Raw genomic sequence first — 21,331 nt, 5'->3', positions numbered from 1 at the left:
TTTGTTACCACCCTTACACATCAAGCTAGGTCTGATGTGAACTTTGAAAGAACTTTGTCAAGGCCATTGACAAAACACAAGTAGCTTTCAAGTACCTCAGTGGAAAATTTCCAAGGTTAAGTGAAGCTAAGATTAAGGAAGGTGTCTTTGTTGGTCCTCAGATTTGTGAACTTCTTCAAGATGATGCATTTGACCATGCACTGCATGGCAAGGAAAAGATGGCATGGAAAGCCTTCCAGTTAGTGGCAATACATTTTCTCGGAAACAACAAGGCAGACAACTACAGATTGTTGGTGGAAAACCTCCTCAAGGCATACAAAAGCCTTGGTTGCAACATGTCACTAAAGATACATTTTTTGCACTCTCATCTAGATTTTTTTCCACCAAACTGCGGAGCAGTGAGCGATGAGCACGGCGAGCGATTTCACCAGGACATTGCAACAATGGTGAAACGCTATCAGGGCAAATGGAGCCCATCAATGCTTGCAGACTATTGCTGGACAGTGACAAGAGATGCTCCATTTAATGAATACAAGAGACAAGCCAAGAAGCGCCAAGTAGACACTGAATAGGACTAAACTATGTACATAATAGTTTTTTGCCTTTTGTTTCATAATAAATTTTATTTATATAACCCTTTTGCTGATTTTTAAAGTGTTACATAAACAGGACAGGTGAAATATTATCATGTAAAGCAACCATAAACACAAGAAAAGACCTAGGTTTACAATTTATGATTAAAACTCTACTATCTACACAATATACATAGACATAAAATGTAAAAACTTAAATATCTTAGAAGCAGTAGCCAATCAGTTGTTTTAATTGTCATATTTGAATTCAGCACATTAAAATACATAATAAATAGCACATTTTATCTCTGAAGCAGACGACTTCTCAAAAATTGTAGACCAGTGTTACTCATTTGAAATTACGTAAATTCTGCATGAAGCACAATAACCATTTGTGCAAAATGGGCAAACAATTGAACATGCATTTTTGGGTGGGCAGTTTTGAAAATCAGGTCTATCATGTGCAGTCATTTTCAGCACCACTTACATAGGTTTTGTTTCTAAACTCAAGATGAAAATAAGGATGAATTAAAAGGAGAAATTAATGTGTGAGCATGTCAAGTGATATGGAACAGGACATCTGAGCAGAAACCAGTGAGCACCCATTTTCCTTTAACATTTTATTTCTTTCGTGCCTGTTTCTGATGCATTTTGTAATTATTGGAGATGCTCAATAAATTACACCAAACTCCTAAGGTGCCAGTAGTGTTACAGGTCTACTGCAACTCAGAGGCAAGTGGTACAGTGCTTTGGCAGCCAGGTGTTGTGGGCATTAGCCCTGGTGGATCACAGTAACCACTCAGACACTTGGCAAGTGAAAGGCTATTTTATTAGGGTTGGCAGGAAAGGGGAAATACCTCAGGTACAGAGGCTTAAATGGTTACACTCCAAATTGAGCAATAGTGGTAAATGTTTGGGTCCCTGGGACAGTCCAACTGAGAGTCTTTATTCAAGTAAAAAGAAGCTTGAGGTTTTCCAAGACAGGCTGTTATTGTCTCTGATTGGGGCTGCTCTGCATTGGCTCTCCACCCAGCCCTTGCGCTGTTCCCCCATAAGTCCCACACAGACCCACACCCATCTGTCACATCCAGCAGCCACAGCCAGTTCCACACATAGCTCTGCACATAGTTTCTGGGGTGTTCCTCTTTGCATTCAGCTTCTCTGCAGCTCCTGGCTAGCCACGCAGCCACCACTTCCAAACAGAGTTTGGCCACTTCTGTTTGAGGACGTTTCCCCTTACCTGGCCACAGGAAGGGGAAGTGGGAGGGAGCTAATGCTGCTTAGCCAGCGGTTCTCAAACTTTTTGTATTGGTGACCCCCTTTTGAACACCAAGCCTCTGACTGCGTCCCCCCTTAGAAATTAAAAACACATTTTTTTATATTTAACATTATGTTAAATACTAAATTTAAACCCTATTGCTTAAAATGAATTTACCTTTTCTCATTGCTTTTAAATTAAGACTAAAGCACATTTTTATCAAATTAAATATAAGTGGAAAAGTTATTTTTAAGTAGAATTTTATTTTAATACTTGACAGCAATTAATGACCTGAAGCATCGAAAAATCAGTGAGATGGATGATGCTGTTTATTTGATACAAGAAGTTTTATGGTTGGTGTTGTTTTAGAAAGGGCGCATCTGATGTCGTCCTTCACATCAAGCCGGTTTTGAGATTCCGTCTTTATTGTGAGAAGGCTGGAGAATCCACTCTCGCATTGGGTATTCACTTGCAACTGAGCACCAGAACTGGTTTGGAGGCAGCTGTGTGAATTTTTCTTTCACTTCATCATCATTGATCATGTCGACAAACTGTTCCTGTAAATGAATATTGTCAGTTGGTAACTGGTCAGCTGTCACACTGAAAGGGTTCTTCACCAGAATGAAGTGCTTCTGGTAGCGCTGGGAAGTAGTGTGAGAACTCTTCATGAAGGGCTCTCAAATGTTCACTGATCGCTGATTTGAGAGCACTATCAATGTTAACTTCCTCCTCCTCACTGAACGAGGAAAATGTCGGAAATATGCCATATCTGTCTGTGTCCAGCTTCCTGCACCACAGATCCAACTTCATCTGGAAGGCTTTGATTTTATTAGTCTGGTCTATTAATGTTGAATGTTTTCCCTGAAGTGACAGATTGAGATCATTAAGGCTACCAAAGATATCAAGTAGGTATGCCAAGCAGAGAAGCCATTTCTTGTCACTGAACATTTTGTTCAGCTCTTGTTTCTGTTTTTGCAGAAAAAACTCTGCCATCTCTTCATGAAGTATAAAAACACGCTTTAATGCATGTCCCCTAGAAAGCCATCAGACTTGAGTGTGGAAAAGTAGAACTTCATATTCACCACCCATTTCATTGCAGAGCTCTTGAAAGAGACGACTATTCAGAGCATGAGCTTTAATGTAGTTCACTGCTCGTATAACAACATCCACCACAGCATTAAGGCATATTGGCAATGTCTTTGCAGCTAGGACTTGATGATGGATTCCACAATGAGTGACAATCACATTAGGTGAGACACACTTTACCTTCTGCTGAAATCCAGACTGTGCACCCATCATTGCTGGAGCACCATCGGTACAGATACCACAAAGATTTTTCCATTCAATGCCATTGCTTTCAAAAAAGGCATTTACCTTATTGAAAATGTCCTATACTGTTGTGGTTGTTTCAAGTTGTTCACAGAATAAGAACTCATCCTTAACATCTCCAGCATTCACGTACCGTAAGAATGCTATCAGTTCTGCGTAGTGAGTAACATCAGTAGTTTCATCAAGTTGCAGGCTGAACATACTGAAAGCAGAGTATTTAATTTCATGCACAACTTGTTTTTTGATATCTTCAGACATCTCACATATTCTGCGTTTCACAGTATCATGAGACATGGAAAGCATATTCAGTTTTTTGCAGTATCATTGCCATCCATAAGTGCCATAAGGGGTCGGGGCTCGCAGCCATGCATTTCGGTCGGGGCTCACAGCCCAGCGCAGGGGTCGGGGCTCACAACTTGGGGCTGCATGCTAGGGTCGGGGCTTACGACCCCACACACAAAAGGGTCACGACCCCCAGTTTGAGAACTAATGTGCTTAGCTGACCCATCACGATGTATTTACTTTTCTAGCTCAAGTAAAGCTTCTCTTCAGGATAAAAAACTGAAAAATTCTACAGACAGAGAACATCTCCATAGTACGCACTACTCACCAAACCCCTATCTGGATTGCAATGATTTATTGTCCAGCCTGGTAATCGTATCTTCTTCTGAGCAATTTCAGTGTTTCCACTGATGGTTCAAGTGCATTGGCTTGGATGTTATCACTTTCATCATTGTCATATAGCTGTTTCTAACTAACTCAAGTTGGTGACCATACCCTTAAGAGGGCATAGTGGTGGAGCCTGCCATGATATGCTTTCTGGTATTTTTCCATGATGCAGAAGAAAATACATCTGCCACTTTGTGAGAGGAAAATAGGATAGGGATAATAGAGCCAGCAGGGAGCAATGTCGGTGTTGGAGCTTCCCAGCATACTGTCTTTAGAACTCCATCTCCATGTTGCCACACAGCAACAAAAGTACAAGATCCAGCACCAGGGAACAGAATGAGCTGACAACATGTGTGTGGGAGTTTTTCACCTCTGAATTAGATGAAAAAAAAAGGTTGATTTCTCTGCTGTTGGTCAATACTAGCCGTGGATCTGATCCAACCAATTGATATTGTACCCAGGTAAAAGTAGGTCCAGCAGAAACAGAAGGAGCAGGTACAGATGAACCAGGATGAACAGGAGCAGAAACAGGGCTCAGGGGACAGTATATCAGAGCAAGTGCATCCTACTGTGATACAGTGAACCAGTGCAAGCAATGAAAACAAGTACCCATGGGAGATCCAGCAAACACTTGCCAAGAGCAGAGCAAGTGTACAGCATAGAATCATAGAATCACAGAAGATTAGGGTTGGAAGAGATCTCAGAAGGTCATCTAGTCCAACCCCCTGCTCAAAGCAGGACCAACCACAATTAAATCATCCCAACCAGGGCTTTGTCAAGCTGGGACTTAATAACCTCTAAGGATGGAGATTCCCTAGGTAACCCATTCCAGTGCTTCACCTCTCTCCTAGTGAAATAGGTTTTCCTAATATCCAACTAAACCTCCCCCACTGCAATTTGAGACCATTGCTCCTTGTTCTGTCATCTGCCACCACTGAGAACAGTCTAGATCCATCCTCTTTGGAACCCCCCTTCAGGTAGCTGAAGGCTGCTATCAAACCCCCCTCACTCTTCTCTTCTGCACACTAAATAAGCCCAGTTCCCTCAGCCTCTCCTCATAAGTCATGCGCCACAGCTCCCTAATCATTTTTGTTGCCCTCCGCTGGACTCTCTCCAATTTGTCCACATCCTTTCTGTAGTGGGGGGCCCAAAACACAATACTCCAGATGTGGCCTCACCAGTGCCGAATAGAGGGGAATAATCACCTTCCCCGATCTACTGGCAATGCTCCTACTAATGCAGCCCAATATGCCATTAGCCTTCTTGGCAACAAGGGCACACTGTTGATTCATATCCAGCTTCTCGTCCATTGTAATCTCCAGGTCCTTTTCTGCAGAACTGCCGCTTAGCCAGTCGGTCCCCAGCCTGTAGCAGTGCATGGGATTCTTCTGTCCAAAGTGCAGGACTCTGCCCTTGTCCTTGCTGAACCTCATCAGATTTCTTTTGGCTCAGTCCTCCAATTTGTCTAGGTCCCTCAGGACCCTATCCCTACCCTCCAGTGTATCTACCACTCCTTCCAGCTTAGTGTCATCCACAAACTTGCTGAGGGTGCAATCCATCCCATCATCCAGATCATTAATGAAGATGTTGAACAAAACCGGCCTTAGGACAGACCCCTGGGGCACTCTGCTTGATATCAGCTGCCAACTAGACATCAAGCCATTGATCACTACCTGTTGAGCCCAATGATCTAGCCAGCTTTCTATCCACCTTATAGTCCATTCATCCAGTCCATATTTCTTTAACTTGCTGGCAAGAATACTGTGGGAGACCATATCAAAAGCTTTGCTAAAGTCAAGGTACAGTAACTCCTCACTTAACATTGTAGTTATGTTCCTGAAAAATGCAACTTTAAGTGAAATTATGTTAAGCAAATCCAATTTCCCCATAAGAATGAATGTAAATGGGGGGGTTAGGGTCCAGGGAATTTTTTTTTGCCATACTCTACAGTACAGTACTATAGTTGGGAGGTGCCCCCACTTTATCCCCCACAGGCACAGCCCACTGGCACTGGAGACAATGAACCAAGGGGAAACAGAGGCACAGAAAGATTAAGTGACTTCTCCACCATCACACAGCAGGGAAGCAATTGTGCTGGAATTAGAACCTGGGTTTCTTGATGCTTAGCCCTATCACCTGTTCTCTGAACCACACTGTGCTTAGTATGGTGAGAGAATTCCTCAGTGGAGATTGTCACGTTATCTGATTAAAATATGAGCATATAGATCATTGTTGCAACCACTGTTATATATTTGCAACAGATCTTGTACAAAATGTGGCATGTAAGATGTCTATGAAAACATTATGATTTGCTGGTTATGATTATGCTATCTGTATATCTTTATCATTTTTGTATTTAAAGTTATGAATATTGGCTTTATACCTGGATTTCAAATGTTTGCTCCTGGGGTAACGCCCACAAGATAGTTAGCCAGCACAGCTTGGAGGAACTATTCAAGTTAAGTGGCTCATCAAGAGACACTTGACTGACAATGGACTATGGGAGACACCCATCTACACTGAAGGGACTGTCCTGCAACAGGCTGTTTGAGTTACAGGTAATGGCTTCTACTGTATCCAAACCTTCATGCATGGACATGTGACTTGCCCACATGACTCCAAATGCTATCTTGTCACCTGTAATTTTCCACTAGCTGTGCTGAGGCCTTTGATTGAAACAATGGATTTCCCTCCACATGGCAGAAAATATAAAAGGCCCCAGAAACTCCTCCATTTTGCCTCTTTCCTGCTCAAAACTCTGGAATATGTACTATACTAATGGGAGCACTCTTACAAATGGACTGAGGACCTTCCAATGATGATTTGGAAGCAGCCAGAGACTTGACTTAAGCCAGGAGTTTATTCTATCACTGCTACAAGCCTGAACCAAGAACCTTGCATTTATTGTATGTATTTGATTCTTTTAACCAATTTTAACTCTGATCTTTCTTTCTTTCTTTCTTTCTTTCTTTCTTTCTTTCTTTCTTTCTTTCTTTCTTTCTTTCTTTCTTTCTTTCTTTCTATAAACCTTTAGATTTTAGATACTAAAGGATTGGCATCAGCATGATTTTTGGGTAAGTCCTAAGTTATATATTGACCTGGGAGTGTGGCTGGTCCTTTGGGATCAGAAGAACCTTTTATTTGAAGAGACTGGTTTTAAAGAACCACCCATCTCTTAAGTCTAGTGTTTTTGGTGGTAATACAAGAACTGGAATGCCTGAGGAAACTGCCTTTATGACTTCTTGTTAGCCAGTTTGGTGAAACAGAAGTTTACTTTTGTTGCTGGTTTGGTATATCCTATGCGGGATTAGCCACCAGTCTTCGGGGGGGTTCTGCCCTATTTCTCAGCAGTTAGTCCTGAATTTGGCACTCTCAGTTGTGGCCCAAGAAAGCACAGTTACAGAGGTGTGCAACTGTACGCTGTCCTCAGCATGGGCCACAAGATCTGCACTCAGGTGTATATTAAATGGGTACAAAGGGCACAAACTGCATGTGGTTGATCAGTAAATGTTTTCAGGACATCTTGTGAACAAGAGGTTGGGTGCTACAAAGATGAGTGTTACTGGCTTGCGCAATAAAATATCACTGTACAGGCAGCTTTCTGTGCAGTCATGAGTAAAGGCCAGTAACAGCACTGCATGTTGTTAGCCCGGGGATCATACTGCACAAGCCATGATGCTCACTGTACAGAAGCGCTCTGCACTGTGATAATACTGCTCTCTGCTATTAACAGGATTTGTAGTAACCCTGGCCCAGGCACTAGCCCATGCAGCTGTGATGCAGCAGCATATAATGTTGTCCTGGAGAGAGAAACAGCCAGTGAGAAGGCAGCTCGAGCTGGGGAGGGGGCTCAGAATCCACCCAAAGGGGGCAGTTGGAAAAAGCTGTTAGAGAAAGAGAAGAATCAAGATGCTGAGCTAGGGATGAACTGGTGCTGAGGGCGACGGGAGAGCTGAGCTAGGGATGAACTGGTGCTGAGGAGCGGCGAACAGCAGAGGCTAACAGCGGGAGTTTGCCTGGGAGCTGTCCGAGAGGAGGTACGCTAAGTGATGTATTAGGGGGGCTGTGTTGGTGAGTATCTGAGTGTCTGCTGCTGGGACAGTTGGTCAGTTTGACCGTGTGCTTGATTGCTTGCTTGTTTGTTTGAAAAGTGTGAATTGGGAGTGCTTTGTTCCAGGTGGGCCTTGAGTGGGCCTGACTGGTATATAAGGGCAGTCAGCAGCGAACCAGCTGAGCGGCGAACAGCAGAGGCTAACAGCGGGAGTTTGCCTGGGAGCTCGCTTGGGGAGAGCGCACTGAGGCTTTCATCTGCAGGTTTCTCTGAGTAGTTCCTGCAGCAGTTGAGGAAGTTCTTAAGAGGACGGTGATATGGAAGGTGAGTGATCAGCTGTTGTAACCTGCACAGGTTGTGCCATGTTTGTCTTTCTTCCACAGGACAGAAGCGACTTTGTCTGTACAAAGTGCAAGCTGGTCTCCATATTGGAAGAGAAGGTTCGAGGGCTGGAGAAACGAATATCGAATCTGCGTTGCATAAGGGAAAATGAAGATTTCCTGGACAGACGTCAGGAGATGCTTCTACGGCCACAATGTTCTGAAGATTCAGAGCAAGCGCAGCAGGGACAGAAGGATTGTGAAGAGGTTTGGCAGCATGTGACCTCCAGAAGGAGAAAGAGGAGCGTCCATGCACCAGCAATGGAGGTGAGCAATCGTTTCCATGTTCTCTCTACAGGTACTAATGCGGAGAGTGGACTAGATGACCCATTTGAGGGAAGGGAGCAGAAGGAGACTCCACCGATTGGAAGGCAAAAGATGCACTGTCCTAGGGATGGGGGTTCCATGACCACCACTCCCAAGAGGAGGAGGAGGGTGGTGGTGGTCGGGGACTCCCTCCTCAGGGGGACTGAGTCATCTATCTGCCGCCCCGACCGGAAAAACTGAGAGGTCTGCTGCTTGCCAGGAGCTAGGATACATGATGTGACGGAGAGACTGCCAAGACTCATCAAGCCCTCAGATCGCTACCCCTTCCTGCTTCTCCACGTGGGCACCAATGATACTGCCAAGAATGACCTTGAGCGGATCACTGCAGACTACGTGGCTCTGGGAAGAAGAATAAAGGAGTTTGAGGCACAAGTGGTGTTCTCGTCCATCCTCCCTGTGCAAGGAAAAGGCCGGGGTAGAGACCGTCGAATCGTGGAAGTCAACGAATGGCTCCGCAGGTGGTGTCGGAGAGAAGGCTTTGGATTCTTCGACCATGGGATGGTGTTCCAAGAAGGAGGAGTGCTAGGCAGAGACGGGCTCCACCTAACGAAGAGAGGGAAGAGCATCTTCGCCAGCAGGCTGGCTAACCTAGTGAGGAGGGCTTTAAACTAGGTTCACCGGGGGAAGGAGACCAAAGCCCTGAGGTAAGTGGGGAAATGGGATCCTGGGAGGAAGCACAAGCAGGAGAGCGCAAGAGGGGAGGACTCCTGTCTCATGCTGAGAAAGAGGGACGATCGATGAGTTATCTTAAGTGCCTATACACAAATGCAAGAAGCCTGGGAAACAAGCAGGGAGAACTGGAAGTCCTGGCACAGTCAGGGAACTATGATGCGATTGGAATAACAGAGACTTGGTGGGATAACTCACATGACTGGAGTACTGTCATGGATGGATATAAACTGTTCAGGAAGGACAGGCAGGGCAGAAAAGGTGGAGGAGTTGCGTTGTATGTAAGAGAGGCATATGACTGCTCAGAGCTCCGGTATGAGACTGCAGAAAAACCTGAGAGTCTCTGGATAAAGTTGAGAAGTGTGAGCAACAAGGGTGATGTCGTGGTTGGAGTCTGCTATAGACCACCAGACCAGGGGGATGAGGTGGACGAGGCTTTCTAGCAGAAGTTGCTAGATCGCAGGCCCTGGTTCTCATGGGAGACTTTAATCACCCTGATATCTGCTGGGAGAGCAATACAGTGGTGCACAGACAATCCAGGAAGTTTTTGGAAAGTGTAGGGGACAATTTCCTGGTGCAAGTGCTGGAGGAACCAACTAGGGGCAGAGCTTTTCTTGACCTGCTGCTCACAAACAGGGAAGAATTAGTAGGGGAAGCAAAAGTGGATGGGAACCTGGGAGGCAGTGACCATGAGATGGTTGAGTTCAGGATCCTGACACAAGGAAGAAAGGAGAGCAGCAGAATACGGACCCTGGACTTTGACTCCCTCAGGGAACATATGGGCAGGATCCCCTGGGAGAATAACATGAAGGGCAAAGGGGTCCAAGAGAGCTGGCTGTATTTTAAAGAATCGTTATTGCGGTTGCAGGAACAAACCATCCCGATGTGTAGAAAGAATAGTAAATATGGCAGGCGACCAGCTTGGCTAAACAGTGAAATCCTTGCTGATCTTAAACACAAAAAAGAAGCTTACAGGAAGTGGAAGATTGGACAAATGACCAGGGAGGAGTCTAAAAATATTGCTCAGGCATGCAGGAGTGAAATCAGGAAGGCCAAATCACACTTGGAGTTGCAGTTAGCAAGAGATGTTAAGAGTAACAAGAAGGGTTTCTTCAGCTATGTTAGCAACAAGAAGAAAATCAAGGAAAGTGTGGGCCCCTTACTGAATGAGGGAGGCAACCTAGTGACCGAGGATGTGGAAAAAGCTAATGTACTCAGTGATTTTTTTTGCCTCTGTCTTCACGAACAAGGTCAGCTCCCAGATTGCTGCACTGGGCAGTACAGCATGGGGAGAAGGTGACCAGACCTCTGTGGAGAAAGAAGTGGTTCAGAACTATTTAGAAAAACTGGACAGGCACAAGTCCATGGGGCCGGATGCACTGCATCCGAGGGTGCTAAAGGAGTTGGCGGGTGAGATTGCAGAGCCATTAGCCATTATTTTTGAAAACTCATGGCGATTGGGGGAGGTCCCAGATGACTGGAAAAAGGCTAATGTAGTGCCCATCTTTAAAAAAGGGAAGAAGGAGGATCCGGGGAACTACAGGCCAGTCAGCCTTACCTCAGTCCCTGGAAAAATCATGGAGCAGGTCCTCAAGGACTTAATTATGAAACACTTAGAGGAGAGGAAAGTGATCAGGAACAGTCAGCATGGATTCACCAAGGGGAAGTCGTGCCTGACTAACCTAATTGCCTTCTATGATGAGATAAGTGGCTCTGTGGATGAGGGGAAAGCAGTGGATGTGTTATTCCTTGACTTTAGCAAAGCTTTTGATACGGTCTCCCACAGTATTCTTGCCGCCAAGTAAAAGAAGTATGGGCTGGATGAATGGACCGTAAGGTGGATAGAAAGCTGGCTAGATCGTCGGGCTCAACGGGTAGTGATCAATGGCTCCATGTCTAGTTGGCAGCCGGTTTCAAGCGGAGTGCCCCAAGGGTCGGTCCTGGGGCCGGTTTTGTTTAATATCTTTATTAATGATCTGGAGGATGGTGTGGACTGCACTCTCAGCAAGTTTGCAGATGACACTAAACTAGGAGGCGTGGTAGAAACACTAGAGGGTAGGGATCGGATACAGAGGAACCTAGACAAATTAGAGGATTGGGCCAAAAAAACCTGATGAGGTTCAAGAAGGACAAGTGCAGAGTCCTGCACTTAGGACGGAAGAATCCCATGCACTGCTACAGACTAGGGACCGAATGGCTAGGTAGCAGTTCTGCAGAAAAGGACCTAGGGGTTACAGTGGACGAGAAGCTGGATATGAGTCAACAGTGTGCTCTTGTTGCCAAGAAGGCTAACGGCATTTTGAGCTGTATAAGTAGGGGCATTGCCAGCAGATCGAGGAACGTGATCGTTCCACTTTATTCGACATTGGTGAGGCCTCATCTGGAATACTGTGTCCAGTTTTGGGCCCCACACTACAAGAAGGATGTGGAAAAATTGGAAAGAGTCCAACGGAGGGCAACAAAAATGATTAGGGGTCTGGAGCACATGACTTATGAGGAGAGGCTGAGGGAACTGGGATTGTTTAGTCTCCAGAAGAGAAGAATGAGGGGGGATTTGATAGCAGCCTTCAACTACCTGAAGTGGGGTTCCAAAGAGGATGGAGCTCGGCTTTTCTCAGTGGTGGCAGATGACAGAACAAGGAGCAATGGTCTCAAGTTGCAGTGGGGGAGGTCCAGGTTGGATATTAGGAAAAACTATTTCACTAGGAGGGTGGTGAAACACTGGAATGCGTTACCTAGGGAGGTGGTGGAGTCTCCTTCCTTGGAGGTTTTTAAGGCCCGGCTTGACAAAGCCCTGGCTGGGATGATTTAGTTGGGAATTGGTCCTGCTTTGAGCAGGGGGTTGGACTAGATGACCTCTTGAGGTCCCTTCCAACCCTGATATTCTATGATTCTATGATTCTATGACGGTGAGGTGATAAAATACCAGAACAGAAGAATAAAAGCAGGGGCTTGGGAAGTGAGAAGGAGGGAAGAAGGGCAATAGGAAAGGTTTCAGGTCAGGAGAAGCAGGAAAAAACAGACCCGGGTATATGAGCAGACACTATTAGAGAAAGGAAGTAGAGGGAAATAAAATCTACAGACATACTGGACAGAGAGTACCAAGGAAATATAATTGGTCAAAAAGGGAAGTGATCAAAAGCTGTGTCAGATGAAAACAGACCATGAAAACAGTAAATGAGAAGCGCACCCCCAAAGGACCTGAAGTATGTGAGCAGAGAGAATGACTTTGAACATCATTGAAGGAATAAAGGTGCAAAATGCACAAATGAGGGTGCACCAGTTGAAGAAACCCGCTTGTGGATAAACCCAGTGAAAAGAGGCACAACCACAGAAACATCGAATCTAATGGGCACTTCAAGCCAAAGAGAACCAAAAAACAGGACAGCAAGAATGGAGCTGAAAAGTTGATTCTTCTCTGAAGTGACAGAGTCTATTGTTCAATAATCTTTTTGTTCTTAAAAATAACAATGTATTTGGTATTAAGTGCACAGAGTAAAGACGAGTATCATATGCAAGCTCACAAAGGTTAATGTGTTGGTAACATAGTTTATTATTATTATAAGTAGTAAGTACTTTGCAATGTTCTATATTATTTATGCTTCTGAAACTTTTTGGGGGGTTTCCCTTATAAAGTTCTAAAAATTTAAAATGATCCCTTTTGTCTTGGTTTTCCTTTGCCTCTCCCCATAGTTAGCATAGCCTAACCTAGCTGGGTGACTGCAGAGTCTCATCATCAAAAGTCCAGTGCCAACAAGGTTTGGGTTTGTTTGTGATTTTGCCTCCATTTTTTCTTTGCATGCAGCTGCCCACTAATGACTGTGAGGCTCAGGGATGAAGAGAATGAATTGAAGAGGGAAATTTGTTCCATGTTCACTCCAATTAGTTCCACAGCAATTTTGCCCAATATGTTTCCTTTTAGCATGTGGGATTCTCTGAGTCTGAGTAATTTACTCTATGAGTTTCAATTTTTACTCATTATATTAGAGTTCAGTAAATGTAGTGATCCCAAAACTGACCTAGGGATAATTTGCTGAACCCAAAGCACTCAGGATTTTTTCAGTCCTAATCCCTGTTCAAAATACAAGCAAAGGTTTCCATATCATTATCTAAATAAGTCTCGCTCTCTTCTGCAGCTATTCAATGGAAACATCTGATCAATTATTCAAGAAGGGATTAAGAAGATTAAAGTATTAAAGCATAAAAGAAAACATCATACTTACTTGTGGGGTGAAGTGATTCTTCTCAGAGCACTCTGAATCATCGCGCCAAATATCTGTTGAATTCTCTTCTGTTTGCCAGATTCCCTGGTCCAAGCAGACTCTGTATACATTTCCTGCACTTCCTGAAAGTAAACAGAGCCTCAGTCTGAAAGGTCAAGACATATATTTCATTTTTCATGTGCTTTACAAATTTCACCCTTTCAGCAAAGCTAGGGAAACCCCAGTAGAGAAATCTTTGCTTTGGCCTTTGATGATTCTTTATAATGTCTATTTGGGAGAAAATCATAGAAACTTAGTTTATGAATATATTATCAAAAGAAATTCCCATAATTTACCCAGTATTTTCAAAAAGCAAATATAGTGAGTACATCAAAAAGATAAAATTACATTTCAGATCATTCTTTCTTCATCCTTTAGATTCTTAATCTGAACACTTCCTATTACATACAGACAATACATTTCATACCACCACCAGAACTCTGGGCAAAGAAGATGATTTAGTAATTAAATAACTATCCTCTCATGCTCTGGCACATCAGCTTATGGTGCCTTATCACAGAATGTAGGGGCCAGGTCCTCAGCTGGTGTGAAATGGTGTAGCTCCATTGGCACAGGGCAGTGTGGGAAGCAGGAGGTCTGGTTGAAGGAGGTGCAGGGCAGTGTGGGGAGCAGGAGGCCTGGCTGAGGGAGGTGCAGGGTAGTGTGGGGAGCAGGAGGCCTGGCTGAAGGAGGTGCAGGGCAGTGTGGGGAGCAGGAGGCCTGGCTGAAGGAGGTGCAGGGCAGTGTGGGGAGCAGGAGGCCTGGCTGAGGGAGGTGCAGGGCAGTGTGGGGAGCAGGAGGCCTGGCTGAGGAAGGCTATGATGTTGTTTAATTAAAATATAACCATGAAATCATTATTGCTACAACAGTTATATAATTGCAATTAATCTTATCCGAAGCGTAACACATGGCCAGAAGGGGTTAAACAGCTTGCAGGCTAACCAACCCAAAGCCGACATTTAAAGACACGTTAGAAAGGGAAATTAGGGCCATTCTATTGCTAGGTAGGCTAGAACTTTGAAATGCAGATCTATATTGTTAGAAGTTAGAAGTAATACTAATTGTGTGTATTAGGGCTGTCAATTAATCGCAGTTAACTCATGTGATTAAAAAAAATAATCACGATTAATCGCAGTTTTAATCACACTGTTAAACAATAGAATATCAATTGAAATTTATTAAATATTTTGGATGTTTTTCTACATTTTTATATATATTGTATTCTGTGTTGTAATTGAAATCAAAGTATATATTATTTTTATTACAAATATTTGCCCTACAAAAATGATAAAAGAAATAATATTTTTCAATACACCTCATACAAGTACAATCTCTTTGTCGTGAAAGTGCAACTTACAAATGTAGATTTTTTTGTTACATATATGCACTCAAAAACAAAACAATGTAAAACTTCAGAGCCTACAAGTCCACTCAGTCCTACATCTTGTTCAAGTTTATTTACATTTATGGGAGAAAATGCTGCCCGCTTCTTATTTACAATATCACCTAAAAGTGAGAACGGATGTTTGCATGGCACTTTTGTAGCTGGCATTGCAAGGTATTTACCTGCCAGATATGGTAAATATTCATATGCCCCTTCATGCTTTGGCCACCATTCCAGAGGACATGCTTCCATGCTGATGATGCTTGTTAAAAAATAATGTGTTAATTAAATTTGTGACTGAACTTCTTGGGGGAGAACTGTATGTCCTCTGCTGTTTTACCTGCATTCTGCCATATATTTCATGTTATAGCAGTCTCGGATGATAACCAAGCACATGTGCATTTTAAGAACACTTTCACTGCAGATTTGACAAAACGCAAAGAAGGTACCAATGTGAGATTTCTAAAGACAGCTACAGCACTCGACCCAAGGTTTAAGAATCTGAAGTGCCTTCCAAAATCTGAGAGGGACGAGGTGTGGAGCATGCTTTCAGAAGTCTTAGAAGAGCAACACTCTGATGCGGAAACTACAGAACCGAAACCACCAAAAAAGAAAATCAACCTTCTGCTGGTGGCATCTGACTCAGATAATGAAAGTGAACATGCCTCAGTCCGCACTGCTTTGGATCATTATCGAGCAGAACCCATCATCAGCATGCACGCATGTCCCCTGGAATGGTGGCTGAAGCATGAAGGGACATATGACTCATTAGCACATCTGGCACATAAATATCTTGCAATGCCGGCTACAACAGTGCCATTAGAATGCCTGTTCTCACTTTCAGATGACATTGTAAACAAGAAGAGGGCAGCATTATCTCCTGCAGATGTAAAGAAATTTGTTTGTCTGAGCGATTGGCTGAACAAGAAGTAGGACTGAGTGCACTTGCAGGCTCTAAAATTTTACATTGTTTTATTTTTGAATGCAGGTTTTTTTGTACATGATTCTACATTTGTAAGTTCTACTTTCATGATAAAGAGATTTCACTACAATACTTGTATTAGGTGAACTGAAAAATAGTATTTCTTTTGGGTTTTTTACAGTGCAAATACTTGTAATCAAAAATAAATATAAAGTGAGCACTGTACACTTTGTATTCTGTGTTGTGATTGACATCAATATATTTGAAAATGTAGAAAAAATCAAAAATATTTAAATAAATGGTATTCTATTATTGTTTAACAGTGCAATTAACACAATTAATCATGGTTAATTTTTTTAATCGTGCAATTAATTGCGATTAATTTTTTCAATCGCTTGACAGCCCTAGTGTATATCTTAAATGTAAAAAGGGAATATTAACATTTAGATCAATCTTGTGTGAAATAATGTCATTGTCTATATGTCTCTTTGAAGTTTGTGATAGACAGCCTAATGCATAAATTTCTCTGTTAATTTGTGTAACTAATTACTGGTGGTGTTTAGGAAGCAGAAGGTTACATCAAAAGCCTATTGTTTACCCAGGTCTGTGTGGTCAAGTGGATGCTAGAACACCTTATTAAAAGACCCTTGTGTCCTGATCCTGTTTATCTCAGATCTGCTTGAGCTTCATCAGGGGAAGTTTAAGTCACAAGATGAGATCCCAGTTTAGCTAGCACACCCTGGGTATGATATTGGACACTGGACTATAACTTATGAACTAAATTCTAAAAGAACTCTTTGCAGCTACAAAGCTCACCATCTCTGCTATGAATCTGAACCTGAAGAATTGAATTCATGTCTGAATGTATATTGATCTTTTAACCATCCTCTCTCTGTTTTGTTTTTTAATAAATTTTAGTTTAGTTAATAAGCATTGGCTGTATGCAAGTATTTGGGTAAGATCTGGGATATGCAATCACCTGGGAGGTAATGTGTCTGATCCTTTGGGATTGGTAGAATCATTTATTTTATATGATGAAATAAGATTTTCAGAAATCTTCATCATATTTGACTTGGGTACCTGGATGGAGGCCTGAGACTGGCACTTTAAGGGAATTGTGTTATTGACTTCTGAATAACCAGTGAGGTAATAAAGAAGCTGTTTTATGCTGGCTTGGTAAATCTAAGTAACCACAGCTGGCCCACGCTGGGACACCGGTCACAGAGGTGCAGGAGGCACAGCTGAGGGATGATCAGGGGAGTATGGGAAGCAGGAGGCCTGTCTGAGGGAGGTTCAGGAGGCCCGGCTGAGGGAGGCACAGGGGAATGTGGGGAGCAGAAGGCCCAGCTGAGGGAAGCGCAGGGGAGTGTGGGGAGTAGGAGGCCCAGCTGAGGGAGATGCAGGGGAGTGTGGGGAGCAGGATACCTGGCTGAGGGAGGTGCAAGGGGATGTGATGTAGCAGAGAAGGAGAATCGGATAGGAAAGGTAGAGGAAAATGTGGGGAACTTAATTTTTGGGACAGGTGGGGGCAGAAAACTGTTTGGAAGCATGGCTAGGGAATGGGAGTGGGACATCTGCCTAGCCTGTGTAGCAAGTGGGGGTGACGAGGGGCGATGGAGTGGCCGCTGCACACACCACAGGAATAAGGAAGGGTTTGTGGAGTCCCTTCAAGCTGTGAATAGAAGCTACAGCTTTGTGTGTGTGCTGAAGGTTGAATTTTGATTGTGAACTGAGGGGCAGGCAGCTCCCCCCAATGAGGAAAGAAATCAGAAGGCAGGCAGTCAAAAATGTGATTTTTTAAAAAATCTCATGATTTTAGGCATCTGACTTGTGATCTTCGAGCACTTGGGGTTGGCAGTGGTGGGGAGCCATGCAAGATCTAGATACAGCTACAGAGGAGCTTGTGCCATTTGAAAATATACCCATGCTAGGAGGCCCCTCCATCCCCAGGGGAAAGACTGAGGCTGGGCCATATTGGAAAATAGATGTTCCCTGAACATGATGGCCGTGCAGCAATGAAAGAAGCAGGGTGAGAATGAAGCAGCCCTCTAGGCATCCTCTTAAAAGGTCAAGAACACCTTAAAGCAGAGGTGTCAAACTTTGTCAGCTTGGGAGCCAAGTGTTATTAATCATACAGTTATTGGCCCACAGTCACTGTCATGGAGTGGATCTCTGCCTAGTTCTGTTTCCTTACAGATGGCTAAGAAGCGCAGAAGAACCAGAAACTTCCCACAAGTCTGCTTCTGCGTATCCCCTGGCCTAGTTGAGTCTACAGTGGACATAGAGTTGGCAAAGTTGACTCTTGTACCTCATTCCCTTCAACTCCTGGAGCAGGGTTAGTGGCAGGGGCAAGGACAGGTGAGGGAGTGGGGAGGGGTATGTCGGATGCTGGAAGAATGAGTAGTTGGATCGTGCTGTGCCCCAGCTATTCCAAGCCACAATGGGTACATCTACATGGACATTAAAAACCCACAGCTGGCCCATGACACTGACTTGGGCTCCTGGGTCTCATACTAAGGGGCAGTTTAATTGTAGTGTAGACATTCAGGCTCAGGATGAAGCCCAGTCTCTAGGACTCTGTGAGGTGGGAGAGTCCCAGGGCTCGGGGTACGGCCCAAGCCAGAACATCTACACTACAATTAAACGGTCCCTTAGCCCAAGCCCTGTGAGCCCGAGTCAGCTAGCAAGGACCAATTGTGGGTGTCTAATTGCAATTTAGACCTACCCTATGTGATCCTTTGGGGACTGTAGCCAATGGATGCAAATTAGGGGGCTGCTCTTGATGGGGCAGGCGGGCAGGGAATTGTAACTGTCTGTTATGTCCCAGCTTCTCCTCCTTTCCCACCTTTTGAGCTGCCCAGGGGTGTGTTGGGAAGGGGAGTAGTCTTTGCTAGGGGCCCCTAGGCTCAGGCAGAGCAAGCTGAGCTCCTGCCCTGCTCCTCCTTGGAAGCAGGAAATGGAGCCGTTAGAGCTACTCTCCTCTCACCCCTGCAATGCAGCAAATGGTCAGTGGAGGCATTGCTGAGCAGCTGCAGTAGGGAGGCCAGGCTGTGGCTCAGAATGCTCCTGGTGCTGCAGGGGAGGTGCTGCTCAATATCCCTGCCTTGTATTGACCGGGCTGGTTCAAACAGGTCAGTTTAAAAGTTGCAAGGCACGTTTTCAGTTCATAATCAAATAAAATGTTCTTATCATAAGGCATTAGTGCCCCATGGTGGCTGAGCATGGCACTGCAGGTGCTCCCTGCCTCAGTTTCTCTCACTATGGTTTTCTGACACTCCCAGGGATTCATGTGCCTCAGCCCTCCAGCTGGGTCACTGTCAGAGTTCAGTCCCCTTCTGGAGGTAACAAATATCCAAGCAAAACATTCTTTTACTCTTCTTGGGCCTTCTTCATCTCACCCTCTGGTCTCAGTTCCCACACCCTTCGGGGTTATCTTTAAGTTACTCTGGCTCTGGGATAGGAGCCCTGACTTCCAGGCTCTTTCTCTGGAGTCCTTCTCATAGTCTCAACCCCCATCTGGGCTACAGCACTGATGCCTAGGCTGATTCCCTGCAGTCCCTCCAGACCCTACTCCAGGACCTTCCATGGGATCCCAACTTACTCCTGTTCTTCACTGACACTGAGTTCCCTCAGGCCATTTATGAGACACACATGTTTCAGGCAGTCACCTGACCACAGCTAGTCCTGCCCCTTAAGCGGGGAGGCAGGCAATTATGGCACAGGCAGGGCTGATTGAACAGGGCTGACTAGCCCTCAGCCTCCAGACCCTTATAGGGCTGGCCATCCTGTAACACTTCTTCTCACCACAGCCGCCTTTGAGGGCCACAATTTAAAGCCATAGGTTGAACACCCTGGCCTCCAGTTACCACCACAGGATTCCCTGAGGGTCAAGGAAACTGCTGGGGGAAGGGTCAGCATCATGACAGCATTAAGGGGGAAAGGAGTTAGACTAGAATAGAATAATGGAGATATCCCATCTCCTAGAACTGGAAGGGACCTTGAAAGGTCATCGAGTCCAGCCCCCTGCCTTCACTAGCAGGACCAAGTACTGATTTTGCCCCAGATCCCCAAATGGCCCCCTCAAGGATTGAACTCACAACCCTGGGTTTAGCAGGCCAATGCTCAAACCACTGAGCTATCCCTCCCCCCGGTTCTTAGGAGGGTTCTTAAAGTCGTTCTTAAAAGTCAATATCCCAAAGTGACTTTTTGGCCTTAAAGTGACTGAAACATAGCAAAGAGGGGTGGGGAAGGGTGCAGGCAAGGTCACTGCTCATCCCTACAGGGCTTGAAGAATGTTGCAATGGGATGACTTTGGTGACTAGCCAGGAAGGAGGTGATGCAGAATAGGCCCAAGCAATCCCCCAGGCAATTCCAGGACAGTAGAGCCTGCGCTGACAACTCCCTCCTGCAATGAAGATTCCTGATATGAATCTTTTAAAAAAAGAGAAATCACATTACCGTTTTCCAGCCAGGGTAAATATGAAGGACAAGGAACAGACACATTTCCTGGAAGTGAATAAGGCCAGCAAACAAGCTGATCAAATGTCCCTTTGCAATATATTCCTGTAGAGAAAGAGAGAACTAATGTTTAGTTTTTAATAAAGATTATTCAGGCAGCTGGTAACCATGGAGACTGTCATGCCTGATTCCAGGCAGCCTGTAAGCACAGGGATCCATTATATATAGAATGGAGGCCATGGTTATAGCATGGGGGTTGTATCCTGGAAAGCAGGGACTCTGAAAAGGACTTATGGGTCATAGAATCATAGAATATCAGGGTTGGAAGGGATCTCAGGAGGTCATCTAGTCCAACCCCCTGTTCAAAGCAGGACCAATCGCCAACTAAATCATCCTAGCCAGGGCTTTGTCAAGCCTGACCTTAAAAACCTCTAAGGAAGGAGGTTACCACCATCTCCATAGGTAACTCATTCCAGTGTTTCACCACCCTCCTAGTTAAAAAGTTTTTCCTAATATCCAACCTAAACCTCCCCCACTGCAACTTGAAACCATTACTCCTTGTTCTGTCATCTGGTACCACTGAGAACAGTCTAGATCCATCCTCTTTGGAGCCCCCCTTCAGGTAGTTGACAGCAACTATCAAATCTCCCCTCATTCTTCTCTTCTGAAGACTAAATAATCCCAATTCCCTCAGCCTCTCTTCATAAGTCATGTGCTCCAGCCCCCTAATAATTTTTGTTGCCCTCCGCTGGACTCTTTCCAATTTTTCCACATCCTTCTTGTAGTGTGGGGCCCAAAACTGGACACAGTACTCCAGATGAGGCCTCACCAATGCCTAATAGAGGGGAATGATCACGTCCCTCAATCTGCTGGCAATGCCCCTACTTATACAGCCCAAAATGCCATTAGCCTTCTTGGCAACTAGGGCACACTGTCGACTCATATCCAGCTTCTCGTCCACTGTAACCCCTAGGTCCTTTTCTGCAGAAAAGTGAACAAACAACTCAACATGAGCTCCCAGTGTGATACTGTGACAGAGGGCTAATGCAA

The 21,331-nt window shown here is 44.6% G+C and overlaps 1 protein-coding gene across 3 annotated transcripts in view; it reads right to left on the bottom strand.

Moving 5' to 3' along the window:
• Positions 1–21,331, bottom strand: part of GLP2R (glucagon like peptide 2 receptor) — a 120,720-nt gene that overhangs the window by 79,105 nt on the left and 20,284 nt on the right. For 2 of the 3 annotated variants that reach the window (XM_065563305.1, XM_005305108.5), the window contains exons 3-4: positions 20,282–20,386; positions 13,479–13,600 (exon numbers count right to left, since the gene is read on the bottom strand). In XM_065563305.1, coding sequence (XP_065419377.1) covers positions 13,479–13,600; positions 20,282–20,386 — 227 coding nt within the window. The remainder of the gene's footprint in view (positions 1–13,478; positions 13,601–20,281; positions 20,387–21,331) is intronic. The other variant, XM_065563304.1, reaches the window with a different exon arrangement.

Source organism: Chrysemys picta, chromosome 12 (assembly GCF_011386835.1).
Source record: "Chrysemys picta bellii isolate R12L10 chromosome 12, ASM1138683v2, whole genome shotgun sequence".
Taxonomy (NCBI): Eukaryota; Metazoa; Chordata; order Testudines; family Emydidae; genus Chrysemys; species Chrysemys picta.
The sequence above is the reverse complement of the archived record's forward strand: the minus strand, read 5'-3'. Positions and strand labels throughout refer to the sequence as shown.